This window comes from Oncorhynchus nerka, linkage group LG22 (genome assembly GCF_034236695.1).
Source record: "Oncorhynchus nerka isolate Pitt River linkage group LG22, Oner_Uvic_2.0, whole genome shotgun sequence".
In the NCBI taxonomy this organism is placed as follows: domain Eukaryota; kingdom Metazoa; phylum Chordata; class Actinopteri; order Salmoniformes; family Salmonidae; genus Oncorhynchus; species Oncorhynchus nerka.
In genome coordinates, this window is record NC_088417.1 from 85,611,131 (window position 1) to 85,629,673 (window position 18,543).

The 18,543-nt window shown below is 43.9% G+C and overlaps 3 protein-coding genes across 3 annotated transcripts; 2 read left to right on the forward strand and 1 right to left on the reverse strand.

Annotated features, from left to right (window-relative positions):
* Positions 1 to 78: 78 nt before the first annotated feature.
* LOC115118793 (transmembrane emp24 domain-containing protein 2-like) lies at positions 79 to 3,058 on the forward strand. Its single transcript, XM_029647502.2, has 4 exons — positions 79 to 430; positions 1,038 to 1,230; positions 2,041 to 2,148; positions 2,305 to 3,058. The coding sequence occupies exons 1-4, from the start codon at positions 251 to 253 to the stop codon at positions 2,427 to 2,429; spliced, it is 606 nt and encodes a 201-aa protein (XP_029503362.1). The 5' UTR covers positions 79 to 250; the 3' UTR covers positions 2,430 to 3,058.
* A 1,054-nt stretch (positions 3,059 to 4,112) lies between these two features.
* On the forward strand, positions 4,113 to 8,623 carry ddx55 (DEAD (Asp-Glu-Ala-Asp) box polypeptide 55). Its single transcript, XM_029647496.2, has 13 exons — positions 4,113 to 4,278; positions 4,415 to 4,465; positions 4,610 to 4,696; positions 4,822 to 4,913; positions 5,043 to 5,105; positions 5,535 to 5,684; positions 5,842 to 6,031; positions 6,453 to 6,535; positions 6,721 to 6,852; positions 6,933 to 7,140; positions 7,230 to 7,398; positions 7,527 to 7,825; positions 8,078 to 8,623. The coding sequence occupies exons 1-13, from the start codon at positions 4,171 to 4,173 to the stop codon at positions 8,267 to 8,269; spliced, it is 1,824 nt and encodes a 607-aa protein (XP_029503356.1). The 5' UTR covers positions 4,113 to 4,170; the 3' UTR covers positions 8,270 to 8,623.
* A 7-nt stretch (positions 8,624 to 8,630) lies between these two features.
* On the reverse strand, positions 8,631 to 16,260 carry LOC115118792 (translation initiation factor eIF2B subunit alpha-like). The gene is made up of 9 exons (XM_029647501.2): positions 15,950 to 16,260; positions 15,669 to 15,770; positions 15,322 to 15,458; positions 14,941 to 15,057; positions 14,687 to 14,799; positions 13,594 to 13,662; positions 13,426 to 13,501; positions 13,199 to 13,324; positions 8,631 to 8,830 (listed from the first exon to the last, which is right to left on the reverse strand). The coding sequence occupies exons 1-9, from the start codon at positions 15,978 to 15,980 to the stop codon at positions 8,675 to 8,677; spliced, it is 927 nt and encodes a 308-aa protein (XP_029503361.1). The 5' UTR covers positions 15,981 to 16,260; the 3' UTR covers positions 8,631 to 8,674.
* Between the last annotated feature and the right edge of the window lie 2,283 nt (positions 16,261 to 18,543).

Below are 18,543 nucleotides of genomic sequence, written 5' to 3' on the forward strand. Positions count from 1 at the left end.
GACATGCGACACTTTAATTTGTTTTTTTCAATCGCATAGTGCTGACTAAGTTTGACCCTCGCTTTTTCCCGTTTAAATCCTTACGTGGCAATCTCGCCGAAGCTAGCTAGGAAGTTTACAAAATATCCTCAATAATTTGTGCTTGTTCTGAGCCTCCTGTTGCGATACATGTGCAATTTTAGGGGATATTTGAAATCGCTGGTACACAGAGAATATACAATTGTCACGTAACGCTAGCTAAAATCTAAGCATGTTCACTGCTTCAGAGATCGTTGTTCTTCTTGTGTTCATGTCTGCCACAGCGTCCGGCTACTTCGTTAGTATAGACGCTCATGCAGATGAGTGCTTCCATGAGCGGGTTAACTCGGGAACCAAGATGGGCCTAATGTTTGAAGTTGCTGAGGGGGGCTTTTTGGACATTGACGTTGAGGTGAGATGGTATTTGTGCTTTTGTGATTGATTTGGTTTGACTTGCGCAAAGGTGGTGGGGGGTGGCTAGCGAGATGGCTATTGTAGCTAGCCAGTTAGCTTAATTGCTAGTCACAAGCCAACTCGCATGCCATTTCGTATAGTTGAATTTATGTTCTTTGTAGTTTAAAGTTAACCCACTGCTGGTTGTGATCAATAATTTTAGCCTTGTTGGTAGTTAACTAACTAGCCAGTTCGCCTCTTGATTTTACTTATCTGGCCCGATTAGTGATACAGGAAGTTTGAAGTTAGCTAACTACTCGCTGCCATTCCTAACAGCTGTAAGTGTCAAATAACATGAAACAGGTCATCCACATTTGTTTGACAGCTGACTATAGGTACTGCTCCACCACATGATGTATTCACCACCATATAGTTGAGAATTGTAGTCATGTAAATAAGATCCATATTTTTAAGGGATTTCACAAGTGTGGTGCAGACTGCCCTAATCCACCAACCACTGAATGAAATATGTTGCAACAACGGTCCAGACAAAAAATATTGTCTAGCACACAACTATGTTCCAACATGAGTTAGTTAATATGTGTATGATATTGTCTACTATGTAGATAACAGGACCTGATGGCAAGCAGATCTACAAAGGCGATCGAGAGTCCAGTGGAAAGTACTCTGTGGCAGCTCACATGGACGGGACCTACAAGTTCTGCTTCAGCAACAAGATGTCCACCATGACACCCAAGATCGTCATGTTCACCATCGACATCGGAGAGGCACCAAAGGGACAGGACATGGAGACGGAAGGTAGGCTTTAGTGTGTGTGCGAATGAAAGGCAGACCCAGTGAAATGACGCTGCCATGAGCAGCACTGCAGATATTGAGATGAGCGAGATGTATGACTTTGTTTTCACATGGTCACACAGTATCTGCGCATGGGCACAGGTTCACTTCCTGCTGGTGACAGTGTGGTAGCCAGGGCACCAAAACAGCAGAGAAGTTGAGCTTTGCGCTTCAATGCTCTTAGTTGTTGCGGAGATTTACCTACTATGCTGTTGACTTTTTCTGAATCGACATCATATCGTGAAATCTACTTTTAAGCTCTATTCATATTTACCAATTGCTATAACGGATGATCACATTTCTGTTTTCACATACTATTCCTCTTTTCTTTATGGTTCTATTGTTGTATCTTTCTCTTCATCCTTTTGACTGGGTTTGACTGGCTTTCACTTCACCCAGGTGGAGAGAGTTGGGATGGTAGGGTTCTCGCCTCGCCTGGAACTATGTTTGCCCAAATGCATTCGGTTTCCTCTAACCTAAGTTGAATGAGTTTTTCAGTGCAATCTAATGTTCACAAATCACCACTTAGTTACATTAGTATATGTTGCCTGGAATAACCCCTCACAATTTATAGATGCAGGAATATGTTGTGTGCATGATTTGAGACATCTAAGACATATAACTAGTAATGTATTGTAGAGAATTTTATATGACAAAGCACAACTTTGTTTGGAAGTTGTCTTTTATTTTTTACACTAATATGCATGTAACTTTCACTAGAGTGTTGAGGATTCTATAATGATCCTAATTGATTGGTTGTGTGTTCTGTTCCAGCTCACCAGAACAAGCTGGAGGAGATGATCAACGAGCTGGCGGTTGCCATGACGGCCGTCAAGCATGAACAGGAGTACATGGAGGTCCGGGAAAGGATACACAGAGCCAGTGAGTTACACACACGCCGCACATTAAATAAAATGGTGTCAGAATAGACTGTAGTTAAGAACCTGTTAACTTAATTGTTGTGTGTACTGCAGTGTTTAGTGCTGACAGCCAGTCTTGAACTTATTAGTCATTGTTTTCTGTTTTCTTTCCATCCAGTCAATGACAACACAAACAGCAGGGTGGTTCTCTGGTCGTTCTTCGAAGCCCTGGTTCTGGTGGCCATGACTCTGGGACAGATCTACTACCTGAAGAGGTTTTTCGAAGTGCGCCGAGTTGTGTAACACCTCAAACCTTCCCCCTGTGACTTCCTGTTGCACTGTTATTTCAGCACAGAGACAGCGAAACAGTCACTCCTGGGAAATGAGACTCTTGGTAGATTTCATTAAAAGTCTGAGTACAAATTGGATCCCTATTATTTAAAAATAATAATAATGTTTTACCCTGTTACCCCATCTGTTATTTCCATCTTTATGTGCTTGTTACTGTTGTATCTGTTTTGGACTCTAGACCTTTCAAAGATCATAGGGTTGATGATGTCAAGTTTGATTTATTTTCTCATCACTGCGTAAGCAAATTATTTGTTATGGATTACTCCACCCAGCTTGGTCAACAGCAACTACTAGCCAGAGAGGTTGTCTGTCTGTCTCTAGTCAGTGGATGGGATGTATAAAGTAACAAAACTGGGACCGGCATTTGAGAGATGCAGACTGATGTTTATGCAACAGTGTGTCCCTTATTTGACCAATTTTTTTGACACCTTTGCAACTAGTTAATATACAGTATGCATAAGCTCAAGGTGAGACACTTGGGGCTTGTTCAGGAGAGTGAAATATCCCAGAATGTTCATGTAGAAATGTATTGTGCAGAAGCGACATGCTTTTCTGTTATGTAGAATAAAGGGTTGTGTTGACTCTATGGATCATATTTCTAGCTGCAACCTTCTGAACATAGCATCCTGCTAAATATCCCTGAATATCTGAAGGTATTGTCTGGGAAGCAGATGTTTTTGCTCTTGTTGCTTTTGAGTCAAAGATCGATGACATATAATCCTTCTGAATGTGTACACGGGCAGTGCAGGGAAAACATGTATACTCCCATTTTACCACAGATGGGTTATAGTAGGTCAGTGTTTACTCAAACCTGGCCATGGGGATCCACTGGGCGTGCAGGGTTTATTCTAGCTCATCACTCACACCTGTTGCAACTAATCAATTATTAATTTAACCCTGGATTAGATGATTCAGGTGTGTTAGAGCTGGGCTGGCACAAAGACCCGGATCCCTGTATTTGCCTAGAATCAGGAAGGAAGAACACTGTAATAGATTATATTGGATGTGGGCAGGGGGCTGAAACTAGATTATGATTGTCAAGGTGAGGTAGTTGCTTCAACATTTTGTTGTGGTGACTGGTTGTAATTTGGGGTGGGGAAGGTTGGGGGCTCTACTTTGTGGCAATAAGCTGTTTTTTTTCTTCTGCAGCATATTCAGTGTGGTGCAACATTCAGAACATTGGTATGTCGATGTATAAGAATGGACATGACTAGAGGATTAATTGTAGGCCTATCCTGTCTATAATCTATTTGAAACACCATAAATGTTGTGTTTTACTGAATATGCCTTAGTTTTGTACTTTACATGTTCTGATAAGCTCAGCTATAACTGTCACGTGAGACTGGAGTGACGACTGAGGAGAAATTAGGTCAAGTCACTCCTGAACGTCATCAATGAAGTTCTGCAGGATGTAAAGAAATATGCTTGTCTGTGGATCCAGGTTTTTTAAAACAAATACAATATTCTTTAAAAATGCTGTTTGGTTTATTTTTGTTTGTCTTGACATGTATTATTTATTGGTAAAAAAATATATATATTACAAATATTGTGGTCTAAAGAAACCTGAAATTATTCAGAATGATGAACCTGCGCTGGCGGTACAAACATGTACAGTGCTTCCGATTTCCAGGCGGACTGTAAACATCGATGTACAGGAAGTCGGTACAGCGTGGATTGAGGCTGCATTTTCAGCATGGACAACACAACTGAAGGAAAATGGGATAGTTTACCCGTTAAACTTAACGATGGTATTACGCAAACTCTCAATGAGCTTGGATTTACACATATGACACCAGTTCAGGTTATAACATTTCTTTACAGTTTTCGTTTATTTCACTCACATGCCATAGCTAGCTATGCTAACAAGCTAGATAACGAATAACGTGAGCTCTAATTCAACCTCCACAATAATAATTTAAATATTTTTTATATTCCAGTCTGCCTGTATTCCACTGTTTATGCGAAATAAAGATGTGGCTGCCGAGGCTGTAAGTATGACTTGACACACATTATTGTTTACCATGTAACTCGGATGTTTTGGCTACTGCATTTCTCCAGAACCAGATTGCATAGGTAGCTAACTATTGGAGGGAGAAAGGTCTAAGCAACACATCTTATCGTTGCTGATACAGGTGACTGGCAGTGGAAAGACATTGGCCTTCGTGATTCCCATCATAGAGATACTTATAAAGCGAGAGGACAAATTGAAGAAAATGCAGGTAAGGTTTGGGTTATTCAGTGTCTTAGACTTATTGCAATGGTTACCGTTTGAGTATATGTGTATGGTTGTGAGTCACTTTGACTTTTGATATACAGTATTAAACTGAGACGTTATCTTTCACAGGTTGGTGCTCTGATCGTCACGCCGACCAGAGAGCTGGCCCTGCAGATCAGTGAGGTGATGGACCAGTTCCTCCAGAAGTTCCCTCAGTTCAGGTAGGGGGACAGCCAGCGGAGAGATAAAACCAGAGACATGAACAGCAAGCTCTGTTCCAGATCTAAAATGTTAATTATTCCAAGACTCTTATTGTAATCCTGTTATGACCCAAACTCTTCCTCTTTCAGACAGATTCTGTTGATTGGAGGGAGCAACCCCATTGAGGATGTGGAGAAGTTTAAGGAACAGGGGTAAATATGCTCTTCCTCTGATCTCACAAAAAGATGGGAGCTTTTTTGTGCCCCGTGTTTTTATGTCCAGATCTGATGCTATACAGCAAGCCTGTAAAGGTACAAAAGGATTTCCAGCCCCACTTTAAATGAAGTACAACTTATAAAGGCCTTATATAGCATACATAAATGCTTCACAAACAATCTATAAGCTTTTGTATAAACATTAAGCATTATGTCACATTTGGCGGCAATTCACCCCACATTAGGAATGGTTATGTCACCCTTTATAGAGTGACACACGCTTATAGGTGATTTGAGAAGCATTTATGTAGTGCTTATGAATCCTTTATGTATGCTATATAACGCCTTTATATACGTTGTACTTGGTTTAAAGTGAGACTGGATTCCCTAACTGATAATTATTCTAATCAATGTTGTCTTTTCCAGGGCCAACATATTGATTGCCACCCCGGGGCGTCTGGAGGACATGTTCAGAAGGAAGGCAGACGGTCTGGACCTGGCCTTGTCAGTCAAGTTTCTGGAGGTCCTGGTCCTGGATGAGGCTGACCGCCTACTGGATATGGGCTTTGAGGCCAGGTACTATAGTGCAACACAGTACACTATTGGACATATGAATCATACAATATGATTCAGTACAGTACAATCACCAGGCTGTTGGACATTGGCTTTGATGTCAGGTACAACAGCACAGTACACTTTAAGTACCTGACTCCCTCCCTTTCTCTCTCTCCAGTCTGAATGTTATCCTGGGGTACCTCCCTAAGCAGCGTCGTACAGGTCTGTTTTCAGCCACTCAGACTCAGGAGCTGGAAAAGTTGGTGAGAGCTGGTCTCAGGAACCCTGTACGAATCACAGTGAAGGAGAAGGGCGTGGCCGCCAGCTGCACCCAGAAAACACCTGCCAGGCTCTGCAACTACTACACAGTGAGTAACATACACTGTTGGGGATTTGAGTAGTTCAGGTTTGGAAATGCTGGATTCAAAGGAAAAAGTGGACCACGACAATAAATGTAACTACATGTGATCCCCGAAAGTAATTATTTATCATGAGAGGACCATAAACAATAACTAGTAATGCTGCATAGTCCAAGAAAGTTTCAAATCAAAATAAACAGTTTGTGCACAAAACGGGATGACCGGAACGTTCTCTTAGTCTGAGACATTCTTCCAAGACACATTCTCAGAGGCCTCATGATGAGAGCATCCTTACCGGTTTCGCTGTCTGTGCCAGCCCGTGCCATAAAGTTCTCAAGGACTTAAAACCATCTTTGTGTAAGTGGAGACACAAACACAGGAAAAAAGACAAACCATGACTGATCACTTTTTATTTTCTGTTATTTGTCAGATCTGCAGAGCAGAGGACAAGTTTAACAGTCTGGTAGCGTTTCTTAGACAACACAAACATGAGAAACAGCTGGTGTTCTTCAGGTATGTATCCTGGCTACACAGCCCTCCATGTTAGTGTTTCACCATGACTACAGCTAACTCTAGTATTCTACCTAATGGCTGATTATATTCATCAACACTGCGGACTGTGTGTTGTTTCTCTCCCTCAGTGTGTGTGAGGACTACACTGTCAGAGCTGTGTGTGTTAATGTGTTTATCTCGCTCAGTACATGTGCGTGTGTGGAGTACTTTGGCCGAGCCTTGGAGGCCCTGATTAAGAGCGTCACCATCCACTGCATCCACGGCAAGATGAAACACAAACGCAACAAGATCTTCTCAGAGTTTAGGAGCCTAAAGAGGTATTTTATCCCTTGTTGTTAGCTCAGCTGAGGAGAGCATGGGTTTGATCTTTGCATTGAAATGTGACGTTGTGTTTCAGTGGTATCCTGGTGTGTACTGACGTCATGGCCAGAGGCATTGATATCCCAGAAGTCCACTGGGTATTGCAGTACGACCCCCCTAGTTGTGCCAGTGCCTTTGTGCACCGGTGTGGACGGACTGCGCGCATTGGTAACAAAGGCAACGCCACAGTCTTCCTGCTCCCCATGGAGGAATCTTACGTTACCTTCCTGTCCATCAACCAGAAGGTATGCCCTTTGTGTTTCCCTCTCCATCTTGCCTGCCTTCCATGCTGTCTCCATTTAAAACCAAGCTGCCCCTCCCTGTCTCCTGATAGTGTCCTCTGGAGCAGATGGCCCCAGTGAGTGACGTGGTGGATGTTCTGCCCAAGGTGAAGGCCCTGGCTCTGGCAGACCGGGCCATGTTCGACAGGGGCATGAGGGCATTCGTCTCCACCGTACAGGCCTACGCCAAACACGAGTGCAGCCTCATTTTCAGGGTCAAAGGTGAGAAGAAATCCCTTACCTTCCCTGTGTACAGACCCTCAAGTATGATGGTGTTGTTAGATTATGTTTATGCTATGGTCTGAGGAGAATTATGTTTACGATGTCATCCTCCTCCTGTCATTGGTCAGATCTGGACTTTGTTGCGCTGGCCCGTGGCTTCGCCCTCCTCCGCATGCCCAGGATGCCCGAGCTGAAAGGGAAGAACTTCCCTGACTTCATAGAAACGACCATAGACACAGACAACATCCGCTACAAGGACAAGCAGCGGGAGAAGCTGAGGCAGAAGCTGCTGATTGAGCTAAAGGAGAAGAGGGAGGAAAGGGCCGCTGCCCCCAAGAGACACAACGATAAGAACAAAGCCTGGTCCAGACAGAAGAGCAGGAAGGACCGCAGGAGGAAGACTGCTGCCAAGAGGAACCGGGATGAGGTATTTAGTCTTCTAGAGAATTAAGGGGAGGTTTTCCTGACTCAGATTAAGTATAGTCCTGATCTAAAATGCACTCTACATGGAGATTTCCCATTGACATACATTTTTAGTCCAGGACTAGGTTTAATCTGGATCCAGGAAATTGGCCGTAAAATGCTTTTAGAACATCTTTTAAACATGGGAGCAGGGCCCATATGCAGAAAAAGGTAGAACATCAGATGACTGTTAATTAACCCTTTGTGTTCTCTTCAGGGCTCGGAAATGGACGATGAGGACATGAAGGAGCTGTTGAAAGACACTCGTCTCCTGAAGAGATTGAAGAAGGGACAGATCAGCGAGGAGGACTTTGAGAAACAGGTGACAGCAGGACCGAAGAGCCAGAGGAAGACAGCAGCAGGCCCCTCAGAGGACCCACCCAGCTCAGCGGGAGAGGAGGACGAATGAAACAACACACCTGTCAGTGTTTCCCCCCCGATGTTCTAGCAGCAGGTCAGGCTGTCCCACCCAGCCCTGTTTACCATGGAAAAAAACAGAACATGTTATATATTTTAGGGGGGCCTTTATGCCCCACCTACAGAACAACCATAGGGGAAATACTGCTTGTTACAATAAGACGCAGGTCAGAACTACCCATTGAACTTTGAATACACTTTTAAAAAGAGCCAACTGTTTTACATCTATTATTCCGTTATGAACCAGAGAGATACATGGCCTTTCAGGAATGTTGTATACAGTGTAAAGTTATGCGTATCGCCATATTTTGTAATGAACAATCTATAAAGATACAAACTGATCCCAGTCAGTGTCCCTTTTGAGTTTTTTATTGAGGTGTTTTGTTTTAAGGCACTGTTATAAATAAAGTTTGATAAGTTCATCGCTGACGGCAGAGGGGGTGAGGACCCCCAGGTCTGTGAAGAGGAGCGTGATGAGGGAGGGAGGGGTGTAGTCGATCATGGGGTGTTCATCTGACAGGTCAGAAACAGTCCTCAGGGTGTCGGCTTTGTACTGCACAGAGAGGAGAGAGATGGGTTAAACAGTACCGAAGAGGACTAGAGAGAAAATGGAAAGACATTGCGCGTCTATCTGAACTGAGATGGAGCCAAATCGGCATAATAGTCATAAATTACACACGAATGTCAATGGGAGATGTGCACATAATTTTGAATTGCATGTGTATATCTCCAATCAGCCCATGGCACAACATACAGTGAGTGCCTTCAGAACATATTCATTCCCCTTCACCTACTCCACATTTTTTTGTTAGCCTAAATTCAAAATGGATTAAATTAATAATAATCCCTCACCAACCTACACACACATATATAAATGTTTGCAAATGTATTACATTAAATACAGAAATATTGAATTTATATAAGTATTCACTCCCCTGATTACAGCTGTCTGGGTAATTCTAAGCATTCCACACCTGCATTGTGCAACATTAGCCCATTATTTTCTAAATTCTTCATGCTCTGTCAAATTGGTTGTTGATCATTGCTAGACAACCATTTTCAGGTCTTGCCATAGATTCTCAAGTAGATTTAAGTCCAAACTAACTCAGCCACTCAGGAACATTCACTGTCTTTTTGGTAAGCAACTCCAGTCTAGATTTAGCCTGTTTTGTTTTAGGTTATTGTCATGCTGGAAGGGGAATTCATCTCCCTGTATCTGGTGGAAAGCAGACAACCAGGTTTTCCTCTAGGATGTTGCGTGTGTTTAGCTCCAGTCGGTAAATGTTCTTGCCTGAAAAAGTCCGAAATCCTTAACGATTACAAGCCAGAACAAGATGCACCACTATACTTAAAAATATAGAGAATGGTACTCAGTAATGTGTTGTATTGGATTTGCCCCAAACAAACCATTTTATATTCAGGACAAAAAGTGAATTGCTTTGCCACATGTTTTGCAGTATTACTTTAGTGCCTTGTTGCAAATAGGATGCATGTTTTGGAATTTATTCTGTTAAGGCTTCCTTCTTTTCACTCTGTTAAAAAGCCATTAAAAACTCTTAACTGTTCTAAAATCACCATTGTCTTCATGGTGTAATCCCTGAGCAGTTTCCTTCCTCTCTGGCAACTGAGTTAAGAAGGATGCCTGTATATTTGTAGTGACTGGGTGTATTGATACACCATGCTCAATGGGATATTCAATGTCTTTTTTACACATATACAGTGTCAAGAAAAATAATGTGAACCCTTTGGAATTACCTGGATTTTTGCATAAATTGGTCATCAAATTTGATCTGAATCTTCATCTATGTCACAACGATAGACAAAGTCTGCTTAAACTAATAACACCAATTATTATATTTTTCTTGTCTGTATTGAATACATAATTTAAACATTCACAGTGTAGGTTGGAAAAAGTATGTGAACCCCTTGGCTAATGACTTCTCCCAAAGCTAATGGGAGTCAGGAGTCAGCTAACCTGGAGTCCAATCAATGAGACAAGATTGGAGATGTTGATTAGAGATGCCTTGCCCTATAAAAAACATGGAGTTTTCTATTCACAAGCATTGCCTGATATGAACCATGCCTCGAACAAAAGAGATCTCAGAAGACCTAAGAATTGTTGCCTTGCTGGAAAGGGTTTACAAAAGTATTTCTAAAAGCATTGATGTTTATCAGCCCACGGTAAGACAAATTGTCTATGAATGGAGAAAGCACTGTTGCTACTCTCCCTAGGAGTGGCCGTCCTGCAAAGATTTGTTATTTGTTTTATTTAACCAGGTAGGCCAGTTGAGAACAAGTTCTCATTTACAACTGCGACCTGGCCAAGATAAAGCAAAGCAGTGTGACACAGACAACAACCGCTATCGACAAAATACAGTACTGTGCAGCAGCCTTCATCGACCTGGCCAAGGCTTTCGACTCTGTCAATCACCATATTCTTATCGGCAGACTCAGTAGCCTCGGTTTTTCTAATGACTGCCTTGCCTGGTTCACCAACTACTTTGCAGACAGAGTTCAGTGTGTCAAATCGGAGGGCATGCTGTCCGGTCCTCTGGCAGTCTATGGGGGTGCCACAGGGTTCAATTCTTGGGCCGACTCTTTTCTCTGTATATATCAATGATGTTGCTCTTGCTGCGGGCGATTCCCTGATCCACCTCTACGCAGACGACACCATTCTGTATACTTCCGGCACGTCCTTGGACACTGTGCCATCTAACCTCCAAACGAGCTTCAATGCCATACAACACTCCTTCCGTGGCCTCCAACTGCTCTTAACCGCTAGTAAAACCAAATGCATGCTTTTCAACCGTTCGCTGCCTGCACCCGCACGCCCGACTAGCATCACCACCCTGGATGGTTCCGACCTAGAATATGTGGACATCTATAAGTACCTAGGTGTCTGGCTAGACTGTAAACTCTCCTTCCAGACTCATATCAAACATCTCCAATCTAAAATCAAATCTAGAGTTGGCTTTCTATTCCGCAACAAAGCCTCCTTCACTCACACCGCCAAACTTACCCTAGTAAAACTGACTCTCCTACCGATCCTCGACTTCGGCGATGTCATCTACAAAATTAGCTTCCAATACTCTACTCAGCAAACTGGATGCAGTTTATCACAGTGCCATCCGTTTTGTTACTAAAGCACCTTATACCACCCACCACTGCGACCTGTATGCTCTAGTCGGCTGGTCCTCGCTACATATTCATCGCCAGACCCACTGGCTCCAGGTCATCTACAAGTCCATGCTAGGTAAAGCTCCGCCTTATCTCAGGTCACGATGGCAACACCCACCCGTAGCACGCGCATCTCACTGATCATCCCTAAAGCCAACACCTCATTTGGCCGCCTTTCGTTCCAGTTCTCTGCTGCCTGTGACTGGAACGAATTGCAAAAATCGCTGAAGTTGGAGACTTTTATCTCCCTCACCAACTTCAAACATCTGCTATCTGAGCAGCTAACCGATCGCTGCAGCTGTACATAGTCTATCGGTAAATAGCCCACCCAATTTGACCTACCTCATCCCCATACTGTTTTTATTTTATTTACTTTTCTGCTCTTTTGCACCAGTATATCTTCCTGCACATGACCATCTGATCATTTATCACTCCACTCCACGGAAGAAGCCATTTCTGCACATCTGAAGTTTGCAAAAGTGCACCTGGATGTTCCACAGTGCTACTGGCAAAAGATTCTGTGGACAGCTGAAACAACAGTTGAGTCATTTGGAAGGAACACTGTGTGGAGAAAAAAAAGGCACAGCACACCAACATCAAAACCTCATACCAACTGTAAAAGTATGGTGGGGGGAGCATCATGGTTCGGGGCTGCTTTGCTGCCTCAGGGCCTGGACAGCTTGCTATCAGACGGAAATATGAATTCCCAAGTTTATCAAGACATTTTGCAGGAGAATGTTAGGCTTTCTGTTGAAGCTCAACAGAAGTTGGGTGATGCAACAGGACAACGACCCAAAACACAGAAGTAAATCAACAGCAGAATGGCTTCAACAGAAGAAAATACGCCTTCTGGAGTGGCCCAGTCAGAATCCTGACCTCAACCCAACTGAGATGCTGAGGCATGACCTCAAGAGAGCAGTTCACACCAGATGTCCCAAGAATATTGCTAAACTGAAAAGGTTTTTTAAAGAGGAATGGTCCAAAATTCCTCCTGACCGTTGTGCAGGTCTGATCCACAACTACAGAAAACGTTTAGTTAATGTTATTGCTGCCAAAGGATGGTCAACCAGTTATTAAATCCAAAGGTTCACATACTTTTCCAACCCTGCACTGTGAATGTTTACACAGTGTGTTCAATAAAGACATGAAAACATATCATTATTTGTGTGTTATTAGTTTAAGCAGACTGTTTGTCTCCTTACATTTTATGACCAATTCATGCACAAATCCAGGTATTTCCAAAGGGTTCACATACTTTCCCCTTGCCACTGTACCAATAGGTACCCTTCTTCGCAAGGCATTGGAAAATCTCCCTGGTCATGTGGTTGAATCTGTGTCTGAAATTCACTGCTCGACTGAGGGACATTACAGATAATTGTATGTGTGAAGTACAGAGATGAGGTAGTCATCAAAAATAATTGTATTATATTGCACACAGTGAGTCCATGCAACTTACTATGTGACTTGTTAAGCACATTTTTACTCCTGAACTTATTTAGGCTTGCCATAACAAAATGGGTTGAATCCTTTGACTCAGCTTTTAATTTTTTATCAATTTGTAAAAAATGTGACAACATAATTCCATTTTGACATTATGGGGTATTGTGTGTAGGCCAGTGACAAAAAACAAAACAATAAAATTCAAATTCAGGCTGTAACAACAAAATATGGAAAAAGTCAATACTGAATACTTTCTGAAGGCCCTGTATATATTGCTGGCAGGCCCTGAATGGTTAACTCTCACCTTAAATCTGTCTGGGACGTCCTGCTGGTTAAGAGGGTAGAGACGGACAAACTTGAAGCTCTCCGCTACCACGTAGAAGGGCTTGTTGTGGGCTTTGGAACACACTGCCATCTGATAGGTTCCAATCTGTACAGACAATATCAACCAACACTGTTACTTGCACACTGCTACATACTACAATACATGTTTGACTTTATTATTATGAGTTCATTGTTCCCAGAACACACCTTGTTGATGATGCCTCCACTCTCAACGACTCCTTCTGCTCCTACAATAACCAGGTCCACCTTCTCCAGGACATAACTGTAGGTGGAAAGTTATAGAAAGGAATATGCATCTTTAACCTTTATTAAGAAAGGTAAGCCATGGTAGTGTTTGGTACAGTCAGTATTTACCCCACAGCAGCATCCAGGACCACTGTCACAGGAACATTGAGTCTCCTCAGCGCATCAGCCATCTGTTTCCTGGAGAAGACAGACAACATGTCACACATTTACATTTACATTTAAGTAATTTAGCAGACGCTCTTATCCAGAGCGACTTACAAATTGGTGCGTTCACCTTAAGACATCCAGTGGAACAGCCACTTTACAAAAGTGCATCTAAATCTTTCAAGGGGGGGTGAGAAGGATTACTTTATCCTATCCTAGGTATTCCTGAAAGAGGTGGGGTTTCAGGTGTCTCCGGAAGGTGGTGATTGACTCCGCTGTCCTGGCGTCGTGAGGGAGTTTGTTCCACCATTGGGGGGCCAGAGCAGCGAACAGTTTTGACTGGGCTGCGCGGGAACTGTACTTCCTCAGTGGTAGGGAGGCGAGCAGGCCAGAGGTGGATGAACGCAGTGCCCTTGTTTGGGTGTAGGGCCTGATCAGAGCCTGGAGGTACTGAGGTGCCGTTCCCCTCACAGCTCCGTAGGCAAGCACCATGGTCTTGTAGCGGATGCGAGCTTCAACTGGAAGCCAGTGGAGAGAGCGGAGGAGCGGGGTGACGTGAGAGAACTTGGGAAGGTTGAACACCAGACGGGCTGCGGCGTTCTGGATGAGTTGTAGGGGTTTAATGGCACAGGCAGGGAGCCCAGCCAACAGCGAGTTGCAGTAATCCAGACGGGAGATGACAAGTGCCTGGATTAGGACCTGCGCTGCTTCCTGTGTGAGGCAGGGTCGTACTCTGCGGATGTTGTAGAGCATGAACCTACAAGAACGGGCCACCGCCTTGATGTTAGTTGAGAACGACAGGGTGTTGTCCAGGATCACGCCAAGGTTCTTAGCGCTCTGGGAGGAGGACACAATGGAGTTGTCAACCGTGATGGCGAGATCATGGAACGGGCAGTCCTTCCCCGGGAGGAAGAGCAGCTCCGTCTTGCCGAGGTTCAGCTTGAGGTGGTGATCCGTCATCCACACTGATATATCACACGAACTGTGTGTGTGTGTGTGTCTTACGTGTTCAGTTCCCCCATAAACTTGTTTGCTTTGGAAATGTGTGTTGTCTCACCCGGCTGTATCTGGCTGAGACTCTGTGACGTAGACTGTGAAGCGTTTCTTCTCGGCTGCAGCTTTCTCCAGCACCCTCAATACTACTCTGGAGGAGGAATGGGTCAGGATTTTCTAAGGGAGAATGAAAGAGATTTGTTCTTCAAAAATACATATTTCTTATAACATTCTTGGAATTGTATATTTTGGGGAATTTTTGGTCAGGTTTGCCAAACTGAATTTGACCTAAAATGTCTGCCGCCATGACTCACTCACCGCCCCGTCTTTGATGAAGGTGTGGCAGAGTTTGGCCACCTTGGTTCTGGAGAGGGAGATCTTCTCCAGGAACAGCTCTCCTCTCTCCTCCATCACCTTCTTACAGCGCGACAGGTCCTGAGACAAACATGGAGGGGGAGGTGAGGCCTTCAGAGAACTCTGACCTCTTCTGAGGTGAGGTGTATAGGGGCATGCCTACACTTTTTTTTCTGTTCATAAAATAAACTAGTGCCAATAAGCTGAAGTTTATTTGTGGTGTATTTCTAATAGAATGACAAAATTAGAAGGGATAGAATGGAGAGTATTTAAACTTGGTTTATATTTCATGGCAAAAATACCTGAGTGTATGTGCAGTGGTTTATGGCTGTGTATGGCCCTAACCTGGTGCTCCAGTGATGTGAGGCTGATGAAGCGAAGGAACAGCTCCCCTCCAGAGGACACGGCTACAGAGGAGTCCACCTCCGTCAGACAGTCTGTGGCCCACTTCAGGCTCTCCCTCAGACCCAGGATTGTCTCACCTGAGCAGGGGAGCAAGGAACAGAGTAACATGGAGGGCCCGATTGTATCCAGAGATCGAATTACGGGGATCATGCGAGCTTCCATAGCAATTCAGGGAAACAGTCATAAAAGTATGAAATACCAAACTTGTATGACAAAACACACTATTTTGCTTGGTATGATTTTGACATTAGTATGACTAATAGGCAGAAAGAAGAGAGTGGTCAGACCTTTGTCTCGTCTGAGGAACTCCAGCAGGGTGCGGATGGCTGCTACAGCAGAGGCCATGTCAGGGTCTGTCCTCATCTGGGTCCTGAAGTACTCCACCAACTCTGACAAGAGTGAGGGAGAGCAGTCCTGGGTCACACTAATGACTAGCCTACTCAGTAGTACTCTACTAATGAAGACAACAGCCATGTTTGTCTGTTCAGTTGGTTCATTTCTCTCTCACACACACACACACACACACACACACACACACACACACACACACACACACACACACACCTACCTTCTTCGTTCATTTTCGAGGGCTGTTGCATCTGAAATCTAACTATCGGTAGCTAGCTAGCTATATTCTCGAAGTTTAGTCAAAGATTAGTCAGTGGGAGCAACTGGAAGTAGCTACGAGGCCGAAAGTTGGTTTCTTATTTCTTCGCAGGATGGCAAAAATGCAGTCTAACGTTAAAAACACATGTATCAGAAATAGATGTCAGTTAAACCAGAGAGTAAACCCATGCGAAATCATTTTTTTCTAGACGTATTTCTGACAATTTCAGTCATCTGTCATCATGTCGCAATCTGATGACGTAACTATTTGAAAGCTTCTTCTTCTCCTTCTTCGAATAGGTTTAACGGTAGTTGGCATCCAACACACGCTGCATTACCGGCACCTACTAGACTGGAGTATAACTCCCTTATAGGTTGCTTTAAAAAATTCATATAATAATAATAAATGATCAACAAATACCTTACAATCTAACCCTACACTCTAATAAAACCCACCACCCTACTATTTAAATATATTTACTCCTACCTCAGGCCAACAGCCTGAAAGGATGGGACACCACCACTTAACACACCCTGTAACTCTTCTGATGTCAAGTCTCACACACACAAACACCTCCCTGCAGCTGCCACCACAACCTCAATTATCTGTGTAAATGCGGTCAAATAAATAAATTAAATAAAGTCAAAATTGGCTACAAACTATGTGGACACCTGCTCATCAAACATCTCATTCCAAAATCATGGGCATTAATATGGATTTGTTCCCCACCTTTGCTGCTACAACAGCCTCTATTCTTCTGGAAAGGCTCTCCACTAGATGGAACATTGCTGCGGGGACTTGCTTCCATTCAGCCACAAGAGCATTAGTGAGGGTGGGGACTGATGTTGGCCGTTTAGGCCTGGCTCGCAGTCGGTGTTACAATTCATCCCAAAGGTGTTCGATGGGGTTGAGGTCAGGGCTCTGTTCAGGCCAGTCAAGTTCTTCCACACTGACCTCAACAACCCATTTCTGTATGGACTTCGCTTTGTGCATGGGGGCATAGTCATGCTGAAACAGGAAAGGGCCTTCCCCAAACTGTTGCCACAAAGTTGAAAGCACAGAATTGTCTAGAATGTCATTGTATACTGTAGCGTTAAGAATTCCTTTCACTGGAACAAAAAACAGCCCCAAACCATTATTCCTCCTCCCACCAATCTTTACAGTTGGCACTATGCATTGGGGCACGTAGAGTTCTTCTGACATCCTCCAAACCGGGGCGGCAGCGTAGCCTAGTGGTTAGAGTGTTGGACTCCATGAACGCCCTCCAACAAATTCTTATTTTCAATGACGGCCTAGGAACAGCGGGTTAACTGCCTTGTTCAGGGGCAGAACGACAGATCCCTGTGTTTGAGGCATTTGTTTGGGTTGGCGTCATTTTACCGTTGTGGTGCATTAAAAGTAGCGCTACCCTGAACTCTGCTTCCTGCGCCTGACTTCTTTCTCCACGATACCCCGGGCGTTACAGAGACCTACTTGGTGTTCTATTGCTGAGGCAGGCTCTCAAAACGAACCACACAAACTTTATACTATAATAATATAATCTAAATCCAAAATTGATTAAATAGATTTTTCCATCATCAATCTACACACATATTGTTTTTCTAATTTATTAAAAATAAACTGAAATATCACATTTACATGAGCATTCAGACCCTTTACTCAGTACTTTGTTGAAGCACCTTTGGCAATGATTACAGCCTCAAGTCTTCTTTGGTATGATGCTACAAGCTTGGCACACCTGTATTTGGGGAGTTTCTCTCATTCTTCTCTGCAGATCCTCTCAAGCTCCATCAGGTTGGAGCGTCACTGCACAGCTATTTTCAGGTCTTTCCAGAGATGTTCAATCAAGTTCAAGTCTGGGCTTTGGCTAGGCCACTCAAGGACATTTAGAGACTTGTCCCAAAGCCACTCCTGCATCGTCTTGGTGGCTGTGTGCTTAGGGTCGTTGTCCTGTTGGAAGGTGAACCGTTGGCCCAGTCTGTGGTTGAGAGCGCTCTGGAGCAGGTTGTCATCTAGGATCTCTCTGTACTTTGCTCCGTTCATCTTTCCTTCTATCCTGACTAGTCTCCAAGTCCCTGCCGCTGAAAAATGTACCCACAGCATGATGCTGCCACCACCATGCTTCACCGTAGGGATGGTGCCAGCTTTCCTCCAGACGTGACACTTAGCATTTAGGCCAAAGAGTTCAATCTTGGTTTCATAAGACCAGAAAATCATGTTTCTCATGGTCTGAGAGTCCTTTATATGCCTTTTGGCAAACTCCAAGTGGGCTTGTCATGTGCCTTTTACAGAGGAGTGGCATTCGGCTGGCCACTCTACCATAAAGGCCTGATTGGTGGAGTGTTGCAGAGATGGTTGTCTTTCTGGAAGGTTCTCCCATCTCCACAGAGGAACTCTGGAGCTCTATCAGAGTGACCATTGGGTTCTTGGTCACCTCCCTGACCAATGCCCTTCTCCCCTGATTGCTCAGTTTGGCCGGGAGGTCAGCTCTAGGAAGAGTCTCGGTGGTTCCAAACTTCTTCCATTTAAGAATGATGGAGACCACTGTTTTCTTG